The sequence below is a fragment of the Orbicella faveolata genome, unplaced genomic scaffold (genome assembly GCF_042242905.1).
Source record: "Orbicella faveolata isolate gen_17 unplaced genomic scaffold, um_ofav_v1 contig_46, whole genome shotgun sequence".
Classification (NCBI taxonomy): Eukaryota; Metazoa; Cnidaria; class Anthozoa; order Scleractinia; family Merulinidae; genus Orbicella; species Orbicella faveolata.
In genome coordinates, this window is record NW_028301576.1 from 8,737,142 (window position 1) to 8,756,196 (window position 19,055).

At 39.0% G+C, this 19,055-nt stretch overlaps 1 protein-coding gene across 1 annotated transcript in view; it reads left to right on the forward strand.

Annotated features, from left to right (window-relative positions):
- Window positions 1-19,055, forward strand: part of LOC110056604 (protocadherin Fat 4-like) — a 72,214-nt gene that overhangs the window by 19,480 nt on the left and 33,679 nt on the right. The window contains exons 29-48 of the mRNA XM_089278449.1: window positions 1,039-1,218; window positions 6,003-6,217; window positions 6,730-6,979; window positions 7,474-7,760; window positions 8,056-8,230; window positions 8,449-8,588; window positions 9,073-9,255; window positions 10,508-10,724; window positions 11,453-11,731; window positions 12,376-12,495; window positions 12,784-13,057; window positions 13,698-13,968; window positions 14,627-14,734; window positions 15,037-15,183; window positions 15,935-16,072; window positions 16,227-16,346; window positions 16,654-16,741; window positions 17,055-17,182; window positions 17,714-17,935; window positions 18,298-18,432. Of these exons, the coding sequence (XP_089134575.1) occupies window positions 1,039-1,218; window positions 6,003-6,217; window positions 6,730-6,979; window positions 7,474-7,760; window positions 8,056-8,230; window positions 8,449-8,588; window positions 9,073-9,255; window positions 10,508-10,724; window positions 11,453-11,731; window positions 12,376-12,495; window positions 12,784-13,057; window positions 13,698-13,968; window positions 14,627-14,734; window positions 15,037-15,183; window positions 15,935-16,072; window positions 16,227-16,346; window positions 16,654-16,741; window positions 17,055-17,182; window positions 17,714-17,935; window positions 18,298-18,432 (3,677 nt within the window). The remainder of the gene's footprint in view (window positions 1-1,038; window positions 1,219-6,002; window positions 6,218-6,729; window positions 6,980-7,473; window positions 7,761-8,055; window positions 8,231-8,448; window positions 8,589-9,072; window positions 9,256-10,507; window positions 10,725-11,452; window positions 11,732-12,375; window positions 12,496-12,783; window positions 13,058-13,697; window positions 13,969-14,626; window positions 14,735-15,036; window positions 15,184-15,934; window positions 16,073-16,226; window positions 16,347-16,653; window positions 16,742-17,054; window positions 17,183-17,713; window positions 17,936-18,297; window positions 18,433-19,055) is intronic.

A 19,055-nucleotide genomic window follows, 5' to 3' on the forward strand; every position in this document is an offset into this window, starting at 1 on the left:
AGACCGATTTAATGAACACTGCCGTACCATAGATAACCCTAACAACAAATCTAAACCTTTTATTGATCGAGATCCTCACTGGTACACACGTAGGGTCAAGGAAGCTATTCACATAAGACTTCACTCTAACAACATCAACAGGGATAGTGGAATTGAAATTCCTGAAGCATGGATACCCACGATCAAGAAACACAACAACAGGAGAACGGTACAACAGCGGACCACTGAGGGAACAGCTACTCGCCGGAATAATGGAACAATAGGAGGATCGAAATGCACCAATCACAGCCGACCTTTGTGATATAAATGATACCGTGCAATCAGTCGACCTTATCGCCTGAAGAAGACTAGCAGTAAGCCGTCGAAACGTCGCGATCTACATCTCAAGTGACTACATCGTGAGACAAACGATAATACACTTTATTATTGCATCTACCACGATGAATAACAACAACCTTTTCCTCGACAAATCTAAACCTACTACAGCCGCCGAACATTTCCTGTCCTCTCCTAACCACACTGTTAACGACATGCAATTAATCCCCATCGAAAAAATCGTTTCTAACCGAGACTCTATCCGTAAGGCCAGGGAAGCTTTTTCAATTCAAAAAGGCAGAACAATTGATCCTAATGGTCTGAACATCCGCGAAGAAACATATTAATTGTTTCCATTTGTTTTCTTTTATTATGTTCTTTTATCATGTTATTTTATTTTACCGTATGCTTATCTTCAATTTACACTATCAATTACTTTTGCGTATTTCCGGTATTACGTAAATATCGGCTATATAAAAACACGCACCAATGTAAAATCTTCCATTGTACATGAAGAAGGCTGGTTTGGCCAGCCGAAATATAGTACACCTTCAAAAAATCATTCTATGTTGTGTCGGTTTTTGCTTTTGTATTCTTCACCAGATAAGCATGGATTGCTACAAACAGCGAACTTGAAAAATTCAGGCTAAACTTGTCAAAATGAGAAAACCGTGACTCAGCTTCTTTAATGGCGGGTTTCTCTTGTTTGATATACACCTTTAGGTTTCTATCGTGATCATCACTGGCCTTTAGACCGAGAGGAGAATGGTAAAGTCCTGGACATTCGTGGAGGTGTTCAGGCAGAGCTGAAGAATGGCGCCAAAATAGTCTCGGACCCAGATCTCGGCGACGTGTTGTCACTCGAAGCACCGGAGGCCTGGATACTTATGGGCAATTTTAAAGGTATTTTACCTTAAATATTTACCTGTTGACATAATTATTTTAAGATATTATTGTTCATGTGCTGATTTATTGTAAAGGTAAACTTTACGCCTTGATCAGTTGGGAAAATAAGTGCTGTTTTTGTTGAATATTAATTTAGAATGCATGAAAGGAGTAAAAAGGCCAACAGAACAGTCAACGTTTAAATCGAGTTTTATCGATGTCATTTGCTTTGATAGTAAATAGCCTGATTAATCATTACTCATGCGCAGAGGAGTCATGTGTCAAACGATGCACCATAATTAAGCGAAAGCCCGAAAGTTCATATTTAAATACTCCTTCCTTCGTTATGGGAAAGTCGAAGGTCTGATGGCTGAGTGTTGCCTTTGACGACCTAGGTATTTCTCGCCATAAATTGACCTTCAAATATTTTAACATTTACTTTTAAATCTGGCGTTCTTTGTATTTCTGGACCAAGAGGAGCCATTCATGCAATGAATTATATCTCAGTCAAGTGTACTGGAAAGTTTTCGTTAGTCTTCAAAGTAAATCAACGAATTGTCGGAAATCAAATATCGCGTGTGTATAGCTCTTAGTTAACTTAGTTAATTAAGTTTAGTGTACTAAAATTAAGATCAGAACATTAGGTAAAAAAACGAAAGGCGACAAAATATCCAGTTAAGCATGACAAACTACACGCTGACTGTTAGCATTTTCTTCAACAATTCTGGGAATATAATAATAATAATAATAATAATAATATAATAATAATTATTATTATTATTATATTTGCGGATGTGTTCGAGTTATTGGGAAATGAAGCCATCAATATGATCTTCAGTGAAACCAAAACAAAGCAAGATTAAGACGGCGCGCTTCAACATTTCACTCTTCTGTAATTTCTGAACGCGATAAATAGTTATATTTTTGCATTACGTCATCTATGACGGGCCCAGACATAAGTAGGTGTTCTTGAGTTCTTTTGTTCAAAGGTTGCCAAATGTTAATAACAAATGTAAATTGCGGCAATGTTTATAAACAATGATGTGTTCGAGTTATTAGGAAATGAGGCCATCAATATGATCTTCAGTGAAACCAAAACAAAGCAAGATTAAGACGGCGCGCTTCAACATTTCACTCTTCTGTAATTTCTGAACGCGATAAATAGTTATATTTTTGCATTACGTCATCTATGACGGGCCCAGACATAAGTAGGTGCTCTTGAGTTCTTTTGTTCAAAGGTTGCCAAATGTTAATAACAAATGTAAATTGCGGCAATGTTTATAAACAATGATGTGTTCGAGTTATTGGGAAATGAAGCCATCAATATGATCTTCAGTGAAACCAAAACAAAGCAAGATTAAGACGGCGCGCTTCAACATTTCACTCTTCTGTAATTTCTGAACGCGATAAATAGTTATATTTTTGCATTACGTCATCTATGACGGGCCCAGACATAAGTAGGTGCTCTTGAGTTCTTTTGTTCAAAGGTTGCCGAATGTTAATAACAAATGTAAATTGCGGCAATGTTTATAAACAATGCTTATTTTTTAATAGAGCGTGAAGGCAGGTCAGTCTTCTAGTAGCTTCTTTCCATGATTCGTAGGATACCGAAATGTAAAACCATGACACATGTAGCTTTAAACAGGCTTGTTTTGATCTCATAAAAGGAGACATAGCTAGAAACAAACGGTACATTCGAGCACAGACGTGGACACCGAGTCTTGCTAGTCAACCGTTCTGTTGTCGTTTGCCAAAATTATTTTACAGGGAAAATAAATTAAAACTGATATTACGGAACTAGAATGGAGACACACTTGGAACCAAATTGTTGCGTTTGTTCGTTTCGTTTTGGCCAAGTAGGAAATATCTAAAAATATATATCTTTCTGAATCATGGAATAGACAAAGTTAAATACATAACAAGCGAAATTTGTAAATTTTTCGCTTTAAATTTATTTACCACCTAAGGCTACGAGTCAACCGAAAATAAATTATTGAAAATACCTTCTAAGACTCTTTATTCAGACAGTGGCTTGTGGGTTGACTAGACTCTCCTTCAAGGTTCTAATTCAGTGTTGAAACTATTTCAGAACTCGCCAGAAAGGTTCACAAAATCGCATACAAAAGGTTGTGTCTTACGCGTGCGTGAGGCACAGAATTATGGTTAGAATTATGTACCACAATGACAATATCGCGAAAACAGAGTCAAATAAATATTGAAAGTTCACACTTTAAGTACGTGGTCCGTTGGGTGAAGGATTATCCATGAATGAGCTATCCTTCCCCATAACTTGACTGCCTTTTTTTTCATACATTTTTGTTGAACCCATTATATTTTCGATTTGTTCATTTCTTATAAGGTTTGTTCCTATTTTATAATTTTAAGGAAAACGACCAATTTTTTAAGTTTGCAAGACATGTTTCGACAGAGCTTCTGTCATCTTCAGTTGAATGAATGATTACAAAGCAAGTTGAATAATAAGTAGGCAAAAATGCTAATCAAGACAAATAGTAACAACAGAACGTGAAAAGGTGTAAGTTAAAAGGATAATTTTAGATTTACATGGTGTAATTGCTGATTGAGGGAAGGTAGTTCTTTTTGAATATGAAAGGAGGCTATTCATATTCAAAAAGAACTACCTTCCCTCAATCAGCAATTACACCATGTAAATCTAAAATTATCCTTTTAACTTACACCTTTTCACGTTCTGTTGTTACTATTTGTCTTGATTAGCATTTTTGCCTACTTATTATTCAACTTGCTTTGTAATCATTCATTCAACTGAAGATGACAGAAGCTCTGTCGAAACATGTCTTGCAAACTTAAAAAATTGGTCGTTTTCCTTAAAATCTTTACATGTCTGCTGCTATCTAGATATTTTATAATTATTACAATAGTTTTTTTTAGACATTTTTCGGCCTTTAAGCAATACAGAGGTATTACCGAGAAGGTGAATCAGCGTTTTCTAATTAATTTCACAATTAAGCACAGGGAGGAGGTATTTATAGATTAACCTTTGAATTTTCAGTGCGCATGCGTGACGGTATACTTTGTCTTCCACATCCCACAATTATGCGACGGACAGACCTGAGTCATATAACTACACGGAGTTTACAATGTTGTATCGAGGTCCGGACGGTTGAGGGTTATCTCTTAGAATTCGACACCCCTCTTCCACTAACTTGACCTCATCAGTTTTCTTCTCTCTTTAATTTTTAAAATGTGATATAGTCCTGCCATAAAACTTTTGTATTTCAGTTACATGTATCTTCAATGCAATAAAATCAATTTAGCTGGCCGTTCAGTGCGCGGTTTATTAAGGAAAGGAACTGACGACACACGGAAATCAGTCTCATTATTTGCTCCTTGGTTTCGTTTAGTACGGGAATCCTGTTTCGAACTCGTCATGCAACATCTTTGTGTTTTCAAACAACGCAGCCGCTCATAAACGTAAATCAATAATAAATGACCCATGCTCTCTGCAAAAACATAAACGGAATTAAGTCGCATATGTATATTAAATAATCATTTCACAAAATTTCAGATGGAAACAGACATTATCAGAAAGGTATTATTACCTATAAACGTTAGAGATGCATGAAAAAAAATTTACAGAATCATATACAAACTAAAAATCATTAATTGTGAGAGATATCTAGTTATGGCACTTTCAGCACGTTATGAATAGTAATCATGTTTTTGTGAGATGTTTCATAAATATAGCATTGTGTTACCGTCACGCATCTCGCTCTATTTTATTTCGTCCCTTCTTTTGAACGGGACTGAAATTGAACTTTTTATCTTCGAGGAAAAAAGGAAATAGGCTATTTCCGACATTTCCGAGTTGCCTCTTACCTCGGTGTGCCGAAAACCATACCATATAGTCATCGAACGAAACCATTCACATGAAAATTTGTTTCAAATGCCCGTTCATCTTCATGCAAATCAATCTCATTTTCAAATGAAAACATTTCGCTCGAGGACTCGTACGTCTGGAAACAGAGATAAAAGGCAAATCAGAAATGGTTGTTATCATAGCGCCATTTCTGTTTGACAGTGACTATTCGTTCACAGGCTCAAGGACTTATTGTACAATGATAAGTTCATTTAGTTTATTGCACGTAGACAGAACGCTCGTTCAATTACTGAATTAGTGACTCACTGAAAGGTCATATTATAATTTCAGAGATGCGATGCGAATTTGCATGTATACGAGATCCGAATCGAGTAGCTTTTCTCGTAGAGTCGTTGTGCCGACGCGAGATTTCACGAGATCTCACGCATTTCGTGGAATCGCCGATTTCAGGAGATTTCACGCATTTCGTTGTACCCGCAGTTCAACATTTAATAGCCCTGTTGCGGGCAGACTTATGAACACTTGCAAACTATCACCATTTATGAGGACTCAAACATCACCTATTTAAGAAGCCAAGAAAGTTTGTAGACTGTTATTTGACAATATCAGCCTCAAATCTGTTTTTGCTTTAATGTTCAGGGAATGCGTAACAGCAATTGTCATTTTATGTACAGTGGTACGTTATAAATATCACGCACCATAAGATTGTAGTCTTCGGCAATCTTCGGAATACGCGGGAGGGCGATCGTCGACCGTCTTCGAGGTTTTCGAGACAAAATTCGGAATTGTTGCTCTTTGCATTTGTACTGAAACATATAACAATTTTGAAATTATAATACATGTATTGTAAAGCCTTTTAATTTGCCGAGGGGATAGCAATAAGGGAAGATTAAAGATAAATTTTCTTGTTTCAAACCAGAAAAATATCTGATATTTATTTTCTCAGATGACTGCATCAGTAATCCGACTCTGTGCATTGAAGGGTTATCACTGGCCTTATGGATGAAGTTTACATCGGGTCAGTCCATTATCTCATCTGGAGGAGCATCAAGGTTTGCCACAGGGTTTGATTTTTATCGCGAGTCAGCTGCTGGTGATTTCAAGCTTATCTTGGAAACTTCAACAAAAGAATGGAGCCTAAAAGTGAACGATATACCAAAGGTAACTCTTGTTTAGTCTAGTGCCAGTTAAATACCCACCATCTAGTTAATCCTTTGGAGATCACGAGCTCCTATTTTATTAGACTCCGTGCACACTACACCGGAGGAAATTGAAAACGCAATAATAACCGGTCATTTAGGTATTGTGGTTGAGGAAAACTAAGGGAAGGGAAATCACATTATTATCTTCATGTCATCGTATTCGAAAAGCTTCGTGCATACTTACGTCACAAATACACGCGCGTCACGCATACGCACGTCACGCATCGTAGTCACGTCAGGCAAACAAGAAAAGGGGACCATATTTTGCAGTCTAAATTGCTAGGGGGAGTTTCACAAACTTCTAACCACTTCAGGTTACAGATCTGAAGTTGAGCGCCACCCAGCCTCAGCCACTGCATTTGGAAACGGCCTAGATGATCACACACATACAGAACGATTAAAAGCCATCATAAACTTCTCGAAGAATTATTTTATCTTCTTTTTGTGTATTGTATATTTCGAAATTCACAGGAGTGGTTTTACTTCGCATTCACGTGGGGTGTTGAAGCTGGATTGCGTTACTTTCAAAACGGACAGCTGATCACATCTACCCAGGCCCCAGAGGACATCACACGTGCAAGTGACATTTTCACCCAACTGACTGTCGGGAAATATAACGCTGAAAGTCTTGACCATTACGGTAATTTGTCGGTCAGCGATCTTCTCATTTGGCGCAAGCGCCTTACAGACGCTGAGGTGCTACATTCGTATAAAATTTCTCGTGAGTATCGATAACTGTTAGTTTTATTAGTTATTATTTTACGACGAAATCAGTTTGGTTAGCCTGGGTATAGACGTTGAAGTAAAATGGTAGATGCGATGGGCTCCTGTAGACGTCTGAATGCAGGCTAAGATTGGTCAATATTTTTTAGTAGAGTAAATCTGTTTTGAGGAAACCTACTTAACCCGAGAGCCCTTTACAGAATGTTCCTCCAACAAAAATTACAAGTAACAAAACTAAAACAATATATAAATACATATATATACTATACAACTATATATATCATGAATCTAGTAAAATTAACACAATCAAATAGAAAAGTATAGTAATAGGAGAATATATCTCCCTCGATGACTTATCTAAATTGTTCCATCATTCGCGACTGTTTGCAGCAAAGTTAGTGGAAACCTAGTACATGTAGTTAGCGATTGTTGTTTAAGTTTATAGTTTATAGTTAGTAGTTGTTATTTTTTTATCATTTGTACACTTTTTAGGGCATGTCACTGGTAAAGAAATGCCAAGCTATCCCCAGTACATGGACAATTTCGCAATCTCAGACGACGGTGTAATAACTGCTGTTGGTGAACTGGATCGAGAAACTCAAGCAAACTACAGTTTCGAGGTGCAAGCTATGGATCTAGATCCAGATCACCCTCGATATAATTCAACCGTCGTGGAAATAGAAGTCCTGGATATCAATGATAATCCTCCAGTATTTAGACAGACAAATTACGTGGCGGATCTCCCAGAGCATTCCGATGTTGGATTTGTTACATTGCAGGTAAATATTGTGGTTGATACATTAGATTATATGTTTTATGAGGAATTTACTTGATTGACTGACTAGTGACGCTTTGTATTGCAATTCTTTTTTTTTATTTGGCTGATGATATTCACATTCACACATGCATAACAGGTTTTGTCTGGCCGTTTGTCTAAATGGCCGCCATCTTGAGGATGTGCGTTCTCTCAAACTACTTCAATAGACCAATCAGAACCCGTAACCCGAGTTACCGACCAGTGTGCTTTTTTCCTGCTTAAAATTTACAGTGCGCTCGTATAATCCTTGTTTATAGGTTGAAGCAGATGACAGCGATGGAGGTTCCAACAGTCAAGTATCATACAGCATTGTCAGTGGAAACTTACAGAATGCATTCACCATAAATGAGAGTACTGGAGAAATCAAAGTCGCTAGGGACCTGGACCGAGAAAACGTTAATCAGTTTATACTTGGAGTTCAGGCTAAAGACGGTGAGAAGTTTTTATGAACTTATCGATAATTAAAGCTGACATAAAAACAAAATTATACTTTGATTGGATTATCTTATAGATATGCCCACAAACAAAAAATGTGATAAGAGTTCGCGTTTATAGGAATTTTTAAAATGAATGATTGAATTTGATATCTGCAAGAGACTTAGATAAGTCCCCTTCTTATTGGCCGAATTCTTTTTTTTTTTTTTTTTCAGGAGGACATCCTTCCCTGCAAAACACTGTACAAGTGACAATAAACATCGTTGATGTGAATGATAATTCTCCAATCATCATACCAAACTCTTATGTTGCAAGTGTAAGAGAGAATTTGCCCTCTGGTCAAAGTGTCCTACGGGTAGGTACATTCCCCCTTACGGTTCAAAGATGTCAGCTGTAATTGACGTCTCTGATGCCCAGTTGATTATGCAAACGATCCAGTTATCTGTAATTATAGCTCACTTTAGATGAAGAATTCTCGTCCCTTCTTTCGCCAGAAATTATTTGTTTCTGATCGCCGAATACAGACGAGCCACACCATTCCTGGCCGAAGCGCTACTGTATTCGCAGACTACGATTCTACCAAGCTATGTCAAATTAATTCTTGTTAATTGATCGCTATATCCAAGAACTTCTCTTTTGCAAACTGTCACTGAGTGACAAAATTCAAATCTTGGGATGCTGTCTTCATCACCTGTAAAACCCGTTTAGGTACCTAAATTGCTTGGTTACGTGAACAGCTTTGTAGAGGTTTTATTGAGGATTTTGAACCTGGCATTTCTTGCATATTTTGCTACACCTTATGCGCATGTCCCTTATCTGTGCGTCTCTGTGTTATACAGCTGACAGTTGAAGATGCCGATCATGGCCCCAACAGCCAGGTTACATTCACCGTAAATACTGACATGTTTGCGATTAACTCATCTACCGGCGTCCTTTACACAACCCAACCGCTGGACAGGGAGGAGCAGGCTCATTACCATCTGACCGTGCAAGCCACTGACGGAGGAGGAGAGGCTGCAAAGGTAACTGATTATTTACCGGGTTGTTTGATATTTGCGAACAGTTGTTACAGTGCTAGTATCCAAATATTGGTTTCTCTGAGTACGCTAAGACTGAAGCTCATACTGAATACTAGAATTTTCAGTATCAGATACTGGATCTTGTACTGTCAGACTTGTAAGAAGGCTATATATAGAGAACGAAACTCGCGAATTGTGTAATGGTGAAAAATAAAGTTCGGAAAGTGTCACAGCATAGTGGTATTTCATTGTCAATGATCGACTTTTGCTTCACCTTTCCCAGAATCGGACGCAGTCTGCACAATATTGTTCCCACGTCACTTTTCCTTGCGCATATTAGGTCCAAATGGTCTAGACCTACTCGCGAATCTGATAGCGTGTGATAGATAATACGTAAACTTCAGTAAAAGTATATTATTTTACAAGTAGCTGCCGTTGGTTTGAAAGCTGTGAAAGATAAGAGTAAAGCTTATCAGTTATTCCTTTAAAGGCATGTTACGTGAATGCGTAGAGTTTCATTGAAAAATAAGGATATGCTAAGGAGTATTGGATATTACGGAAAGCTGACAAAAAGAAAATAGTCGAAAGAAGAGAAAAAGTTATGCTCTTAGCTTTTTGTCACAGTACCAACCTAATTAAGAAATCACGCCGCGCCGGTGTCTTCGTGTTTGGTGTGCTTGGAGTTTCGATCAAATGGCCAAACGATCAGACAAGCGCGCGTTAATTGTCGCCGTGTTAAGTTGTTTGGTAAGAGACCTCCTATAGACTAGCCGCCTCATCATACAGCTGGGGTAGAATAGAGCCCGATTTGCAGAATTGTTTCCCTCTACATATACTAAACAAACTGGAGTTTATTATTGGCACCAATATACCATATTGGACCTAAACTGACCTGTTGATAGTGAGAATGTGTTGATTACGTGGTTCTTTGGGTGATTACCATGGTCAGAGAATCCCGAGGAAAATGGAACGGCATTTTCTGATCAAACCGGCCAACCAAGAGGAATGGCTCTTACCATTTTTTGTTCCTTTCCCGAATTTTAAATCTACTCAAGAGAAGTAGTGCAATGAACCTGTTTGTCAAAATGGAACGGCAAATTTCGGTCCGACCGGTTCGAATTTTCCGGTCGGAACGAACCGAAACGACCTTTACATTTGACTTCTGACAAAAATTTCCGGAATTTTTGGCAAAATGGAAAGCACCCTTGTTTTAGACCAAAACAAATTTTTAACCAGTGTGACGTTACTCTTACAGAGCACCACTGTGTCATTAGAGGTCGAAGTTGAAGATGAAAATGACAACTCTCCCCAGTTCACTGAGTCTGTGTACCAAGTGGCCATCAGCGAGAATGCAACTGTTGCGTCATCCATCATCCGGGTATTAGCTGATGACCCGGATCACGGTGGCAACGGCGATGTCGTCTTCACTCTTATGGGAGGGGACGGGGTTTTTGCTATCAACAAGACTTCAGGTGAGTTACGTCCACACTAAATTGTAAATATTTAAATACAGTAAAAAAAGTAATTTTTGGATAAGAGTCAAATTAAGCGATGTATTGCCTTCGCTGTCATTTTGAAATATTACAACCTGAACTTTTCAACGTTTTTTTACGTTCATGAAATCTAACACGAAGTCGACTAGTCGAGACTGCCATAGCGACAAAAGGGAAAACCCCGGACAGAAGATGGTTAATAAATTGCTTTCACTCCATAATGGACGCAAAATCTCTATGTGTATCATGAAATGTGGCATTTCGATTAATAAGCAAAAGAGACCGCCTTTGTTTATTTTCTGGAGTATAATTTCAAGCAATAACTATTAGCATAATTTACAACTGGTATGTTTGGGGAGACGCAGTGGGTTATAAGGTTAGTCCGCCTACCTCCGGATCCAGTTCGAGCCCTGGCCGTGGACATTGTGTAGTCTTCTTGGGCAAGACACTTTACTCTCACAGTGCCTCTCTCCACCCAGGACCGTGTATAAATGAGTACCGGCGAATTTAATGCTGGTGGAACGAGAGGGGGATGGGGAGGAAGGGGTAGGGGGTGACGCCGCAATGGACAAGCATTCCATCCGGGGGGGAGTGGAAGTACTCCTACTCGCTTCATGCTACTGAAAGCAGTGATACACTCAGACCTAATGGGCCACTTGGCTCTCGTATGCAGACTTTATGACACTGTTGTTTCCATTTTTGTGTAGGTGTTATCAGCATCATGGCTAAAGTTGACCGCGAAGCCAAACCCAATGGTTATTCATTGACCGTGACAGCAAGGGATCATGGGTATCCTGTGCCCCAGTCCTCCACGGCCTTTGTCAATATAACCGTGTCCGACATCAACGACAACGCCCCTCGGTTTGATAAATTCACTTATTTGGCTGAGGTGAGAGAGGACAGTGAAATAAATACGGTTGTTATTGTGGTTCATGCTGTGGATGACGATGAGGGACTGGCAGGAGCAATTATTTACTCTATCACAGGTCTGTAATCAAGTCATTGAAACTCTACTACAGTTTCGTTTTTAATTGTTAACTAATACTATATATGGAAAAGTTTTGTGGACATGAATCTGTCGCCACTACGAGAGCAAACCGCTAATTGTAAAAAAAAAAAAAAAAGAAGTTTAGAGAGTCGATGGAGGATAGAAAAAGCGCTAAAAGTTTTGTGTTTTCTATAGTAGCAGATTACAAAATTAAGTGTACATGAATTGGCAAGAATTGAAAAATATTTGAAAAAAAAGCTTTTACTTCGTCATGTCCGTAGTAATGTTTAATTAATGAAAATATGCCTTTGCTGCCAAGCACTCGTATAACTGCTGAAGAGAACCTGACTTTTCTCGTCCAATCATAATTTAATCGGCTCACGCCCCGAAGGTTGCTTAGAAAAGAGTCTCACGTTTCTATGCAATCGCCTTAATAGCGAATAGCTTGGGTTTCTTTTTTGTCTTAGTGAAGGATGCATTGAATTTACTATCATCTAAACAGCAACGGCACTTCTCACAAGTTTTTTCTCAGTCTAAAAGATCCTGTCCTTATTTGATTCAAAGAAAATAAACGGAAACATGGTTATTGATTTGATTCCAAAGAAACTTTCATGGTATGTCTTTTTGTTTTGTTGGGTGCAGGTGGTAATGTGGGTAATGTATTTGCGATCAACTCATCTGGAGTTATACTGGTTGCTAAGAAGTTAGACAGAGAAACAAAAGACGCCTACGAGCTAACGATAACCGCTGAAGATCGAGCAGGTATCTTTTTGTTGTTTTCTCTTGAATGTTGTTATGTAGCCTTGGAGCAATTCAGAACTCCAAGAGAAAGCACAAATTTTGTTCCCACAATAGTTTTTCTACTACTTGTGCTCGTAAGAAAAAAAGAAAAAACACAATTTTCTTGTTGATTTTTTATTTATAAATCACGCTTAAATTCCGCTCAAGTTTAATTTGTTTTCAGGCTTCATTTTTGCAGCTGCTTTGTTCACATAACTACAATGCAAGTATAAACTATATACTGACCAAAGCTTTTTTCTTCTTTCTCAGGTGACCCAAAATCGACAAGCGTTGAAGTTGATATTAACATAGCTGATGCTAATGACAACCCGCCTTCTTTTCGCGAGCTGACACTGAACATTCCTATTAGTGAATCTGCTCTTCCCGGGATGCCTGTCTATACGTTGATAGCTGATGACCCGGATGTTGGTAGTAATAAAATTGTCATCTACTTTGGGTACTCCTCAGAGGGAAAGTTTGCAATCAACCCACAGACAGGAGTTATAACTACAGTGGGAAAGCTGGACTATGAGGAGCAACAGAAGTAAGCGAGAACGTTTTTGTTAATAGTTAGTTATGGACTCAACGATCGCGCCTTTTCGGAACAAAGTAGTTTACAGAGAATCATATTGCATAATATAACATGACCTAACATAACATACGCCTAAATTAACGTTCGCCGTAAATAAATAGGTCCCAGATCGCTGGTTAGTCCCCAGAATGTCTCGTGATTTATGACCACATTTTCTTACACATTCACGGCAAATTTAAACGTGTTTTCTTAACATCAGTGTTGACGACATGCATTAAAACCTGCTAACAGCTTGAGAAATGGTTTCCCGAACCCGTCAAACACCCAGCTGAGGTATAGCAAATATATCCCTAACTTCATCTTCTCGGCCTCTATTGTGCATTGCGGATCCTCGGTTTTTCCGGTTGAGTTTATGGCCCGCGCTTCAGCTTCATGTTGAGCTATAGGAGCAGAACCTCGGTCGGTAACTTTCAGTACAGACCGAGTAGACGAGGCTGGTAAGAGGTTTACATTTCCCTGTCTGATTATCTTTCATGTTTTGGATGAACTCACACTTAGAAGCGCTTTATCTCAGAGACATCATGCTAGAGTGAGGTTCTGTTAAACGGAAAATTGAACTAAATGTTACTTTTCTTCTCCTTCTGTTGTCTAGTTACACATTTTATGTCGTAGCGATGGATCATGGGAATCCACCGCTTAACAGCTCCACACTTCATGTAAACATCACTGTTGTGGATGAAAATGACAACAATCCCAAGTTTGAGCAAGCTATGTACAGTGTGGAGGTTTGGGAAAATGAAACGATAGGTGGTCACGTGGTACAGGTCAAGGCAACCGAGCGAGACTCGGCCACAGGTTCCCGCATTGGATATAACATCTCTGCTGGTGATCCACACGGACAGTTTAAGATTTTCCATACCTCAGTAAGATGTTCTTTACCTTTTCTTGTTTTCTTGCAGCAGTTGATAAAAATCTTCATCGTCAGAAACTCCGATCGCAAGAATTGACCTTTGTTCCTCAACTACTCAGGAGGCTGTTTTAGGCTGGAAAGCTTAGAAATGTGAATGAAATGAACACGAAGGGAACTCTCAGATGAAGAGGTCGTGGATGCTCGTCGTCTCGCTTATGGGTATAAATCAAGGATTCTGGTCTCACTTAGAGTGTTGATGACAAAACACCTCTATTTCAGTCGGCTGTCAAAGTATCTTTCAGGGTGTACTCGAAGAAATGATAATAAAAACGCTCTTATTTCCGTTTTGAAGCTCGATTTCCACCTGTCTCTCGAGTTCGGTCTACAAGCGGGGGCTCATTTTCCTGGTAATTGAACCTATTTCGTTTTAATTGGTATCTTTTAGGGGTCACATAAAGCTCGAGCCATGGCTAGATTGGTCTCCTTTAGGGGTTTGATTCAAATTTTCCGAAGAGCATCCCGATCTTTTCATATTGGAGTCCCCCCAGGGAAGAAATGAAACAACTTTAGTCGAACGTCGTTTTTCATCAAGAAAAAGTGCCACGTGACAGGGATACAACCCACACAATCTTGATTTGTTTAATCTTCCATTGTTTCTTTCACTTTAACAGGGAAAAATCGTAGTACAGAAGCCACTGGACAGAGAAATTATACCAAACTATACGCTACGTGTCACAGCAACAGACAACGGAAATCCTCCAAGATACGGCGAAACATCGGTCAGTAATGCGAGAAACGTCAAGGTTTTCGATCAGTTTCAACAAGAGACGATGATCTCTTGGTTTCAACGGTACAAGTTCGTAAATTTAATCAGTGTATCTCTAATCATATTAATACCATTACATTCATTTAAGCATACCATTTTGAGAATATTTTCTCCCCATTACCAACTCCTGTTGAAAACATATTCTGTCGGGACAAGCCCGATGATGTCACAAGTGCTACCAAGGTTCCTCAGGCCGTTTTCGTCGGCTTTTTCATTCAAGGTTTAATTCTCCTTTAACAGTTTTTTTTTCTTTAGGTTACCGTTCTACTCAGAGATGTCAATGATCGCACTCCAGTTTTTCAGTTCCAGGATTATCAGAGTGAAGTAAAAGAAGACAGTCCTGTAGGTTCAACTGTCACAACAGTGCAAGCAACTGATATGGACAGTGCTGAGAACACAGTGGTAATATATACTTCAGATCTTTGGCTTTCTTCTACAGTCGAACCTCCACTAAATGCCAACTCTCTACAACGGCCACTTTTTTCGTTCCCGGTGGACAGTTTTTGTATTCACTCTTATTTTAACCTCTCTGCATCAGCCACCTCTCCACAACGGCAACGGGCACTGAAACTCCTCCCAGCTTCCAAAATAACCTCTCGACAGCAGCTAGTTACCCAACGAATGACGATTTGTGTATGCAAAACCCCATTTGTTTTTATTTTAAACGTTCACCAAACTTGACCTGTAGCGCGCGTCGTTGGTATCTGTCTCTGTTTTATTGATACAGTTTGATTTATATGTGCTAAAATAAGCATGTTGCACCCCTAAAACTAAGAAGTTAAAGTGCAGACACATCGTTGACGTCTCCTGAATTATTATGTGTGACATAGTACTTAATAACGTTCGTGTTGAACAAGTATACAATCAATTGCACTGGGCTACAAATTAACCCCCACGGAAGATAATATATGAAGCATGATAAGCCTAAGCTTCAACAAGCTAGGAAGTGAAGTCGAAGGAGTGCGCTTCAGCCTTTTTTGGTTTCTAGCAAGTTAAGACACTCTTAAGTCTTTACTTGTAGCAGACAAAGGTGTTTTTGTCTAAACTGATTATCAGAACCTCGGAATACAGACGAGGTGGGAATGGGGTATGGAAAAATTGCCTTTCTTTATTTCGACATCTTGTAATGTTTTCACTATTTGGTTCCTTGCAGCTCACGTATAGCATCGCTAGCGGTGACCCAGACGATCACTTGAACATTAAGACTGTCAAAACGGATGGAAAATACTTAGGAGTTGTAACTGTGAAAAATGTGTTGGATAGAGAGACCAAGGACCTCTACAAACTAGTTGTGAGTGGCACACCTCTTTGTTTAAATACAAAATTTGGGTCCTTGTTTGTCAGTCGTCAGGTGAAATAAAGACAATACAGCTGAAATTTTTGGTCGTTTGTTTGTTCATCCACTCTTTGTTTCCGTGTTGACCGCATCTCTATAACATTTGCAGGTGCAAGTCTCAGACGGTCTCCATAACAGTAGCGTTATGCTGGAAATACGACTGACAGATGTCAATGATCGTGATCCGGAATTCAACTCCTCCTTACAATACTCAGCAGATGTGCCTGAAGTAAACTTTAAGTTTTTTGTTTTCATCAGTGAACTCTAAATGTTCCCCATCTCTGTCGGTTCCTTGCAAGCCGTGCGGGTTGCTCCTAGTTAAGGTTTAGGGCCTGAAGCTCCTGAAGTCTTTCTCCAGCCGGTTGTGGAACGGCCTCTCTTCCTTTTACCCTCTTGTGTCCTTCTGAGAGCAACCTTAAAGATATTAGTGGTTTCTCTAGGGAGCAGGTCAACAACATCCGAAGTAACTTGATCCTAGCTAATGATTTATAGAACAACGTTCATTTATGATAACAATCCTGTGGAATTGTTTTCAGAATTCTCCTGGTGGACTCTTTGTTCTTCGTGTTTCGGCGACTGATGCTGATCTCGGCGACAATGCCAAGATTATATACACTCTTGAAGGTAATTACGGCCACCACTGTTTATTGAAAAACCCATTACAAAGAACTCCACGAATTGCATTAAACTGACAGAGTTAAATAAACCGTCCTGTCTCTACTTTTTGACCACGTAAATGCATTGGAAACATAATTAGCTAAGTGTGAGCGATGTGCTTTCCCTTCATGTAAGAAGTAAATGAACAAATTTGAAACTGCAGTTTCCGTCTTCCCTTAAATTGTATTATTTATATCGACGTGAGTAACCGTTTAGGAGTTTTGGGGTCTCTCCTGTAATAGACAAAATTTAAAGTTCTTGGCACTTTTACTGTCCACAGGGTCAGACGGCAAGTTCACAGTTGACGCCAACACAGGAGATATCAGGACAAGCCCGTCACCTCTAGACAGAGAAGAAAAAAGTGTTTACCAAATGACTGCTGTGGCAACAGATACAGGAGACGGACAGGTGTCTATATATCTATATATTTATGATAAAAAATACTTTTTTTCATTATTTCGAGACGAAGTGGTTATAGTTTGTAATTTTCAGCGGATACTTTTATTTAGACACAGCTTTTACTCCAGGAAATTTTAAAAAATGCAATCGCAGAGCAGATGACCTTCCTGAACTCACGTTTCGTCCATAACACGAGAATTGAATCTAAGAGAAATTATTAGCTTGCCTGTGTGCTCTCTCTTGCACCGAATTTCCTGCTAAATTGAAAGTACCCTCTTTCTACATAACTTAAAAGTATTGTCATAACGAAGGGTTGATGGTAGTAATCTAAACTAGGTTGCAAATAGATTACAAACAAACAAGGTTAGTTTTTCTCTTCAGTGTTTTTTTTTTCCCTTTACTATAACCAGTTAACGCCGAATGCCGTTCGCCATGCTTTCTTCGCGGTGGATGTTCCATGTGACCAGTTCTGACCAATGACCAGATAGAGTATAGAAACAAGATAATATGTGTTGACTCTAACTCTTTTTTAATCAACAGGGTCGCAAAGAAGTCACTGTTCACGTGACTGACATTAACGACAATGCTCCAGAATTCACGCCTCCTACGATGACAGTGATTCTAACGGAAGGGAATTCCACGGCAGGAATACACGTGATACAAGTAAATGCTACTGACAAGGATGATGGAAATAACAAGCTTATTACATACTCGATCAGTGGAGGAAACTTAGGGGATGTATTTCAAATTGATGGTGATACGGTAAGATACACTAAGATCCAAAATCGATTGCAAAAAGATAGCATTATTAACGTCAGTCGTGTGTGCAAAACAAAAACAGTTTTGTTGAATCCGACGGTTTCCAATTCATTCATTCCATATGGATTTCCTTAACGACGTAATAACAATCCACAAATACTTACACTGTTTTGGTTCGCACTGTAACAACTACTACATCATATTACAGATGCCACATATTCACTTATACTATAATTATGGGAGTGGCTTTTCGATCTCAACAATGCAACACGAACTCTACCCACCCCACACCCCTATTTTTTCTCTCTGACGCTATATTTGCTTTCCTGCTTTTCTGTTAAGAAATTGTGATATCTCAAACTTAGGGTGTAATCACAACAAGGAAAGACCTTGACCGCGAGGCGCCTGGGTTAGCAGTTGATGCAGATGGAAGAGGAGTGTATACATTTATGGTAGAAGCCACTGACCATGGCTCACCAACACAGCGGACTACAGCCACGGTGATTATCAAACAATTGCTAATTTGTTTAAAGGAGCGTTGAAATGGAAATGCTTAACGATCTTCTTGTTAAACTGAATTCTGGGGCTGTCTTTTAGAACAAAGATCAGAGTTTAATCCTCCCTAGTGTTGAGACTTTCTTGGTCAGTAATCTACCAATAAGGGTAAAAGTAATGTTGCCAAAAAAACACTTCATAGCATGGTAACTTAACATTTTGAATACAGTTAAGGAGAACTGAAGGAGACTCTCAAGCTGAAAAATTGAATCTGATGTTATCCATATTTTAACTAAAACGGACGTTACATTTGAGTTCAAAACACAATAACGCACGCTTTGAGCCTTCTTATGAGGTTTGACTTTAACTATCTGGAGAATACTTGGGAACTTAACCGCGGGGTCACTCAGAGAAATGAGGGAGGTTAAAGTGAGATGTTTCAAATAGTATTGAAAATGTTACCGTGCTATGAGAAAATCTTTAGTAAATAATTATCGCACTTATTATTCGAACTTTGAACGGAATCCCTCTTAGCTTTTAACAGTTCTTTTATCTTCCACTGAACTCGTCCTTGTGGTTTGGTTACATTATGTTGGCTCGTTCCAGTTCCCCTCATTTCTCTCTACGG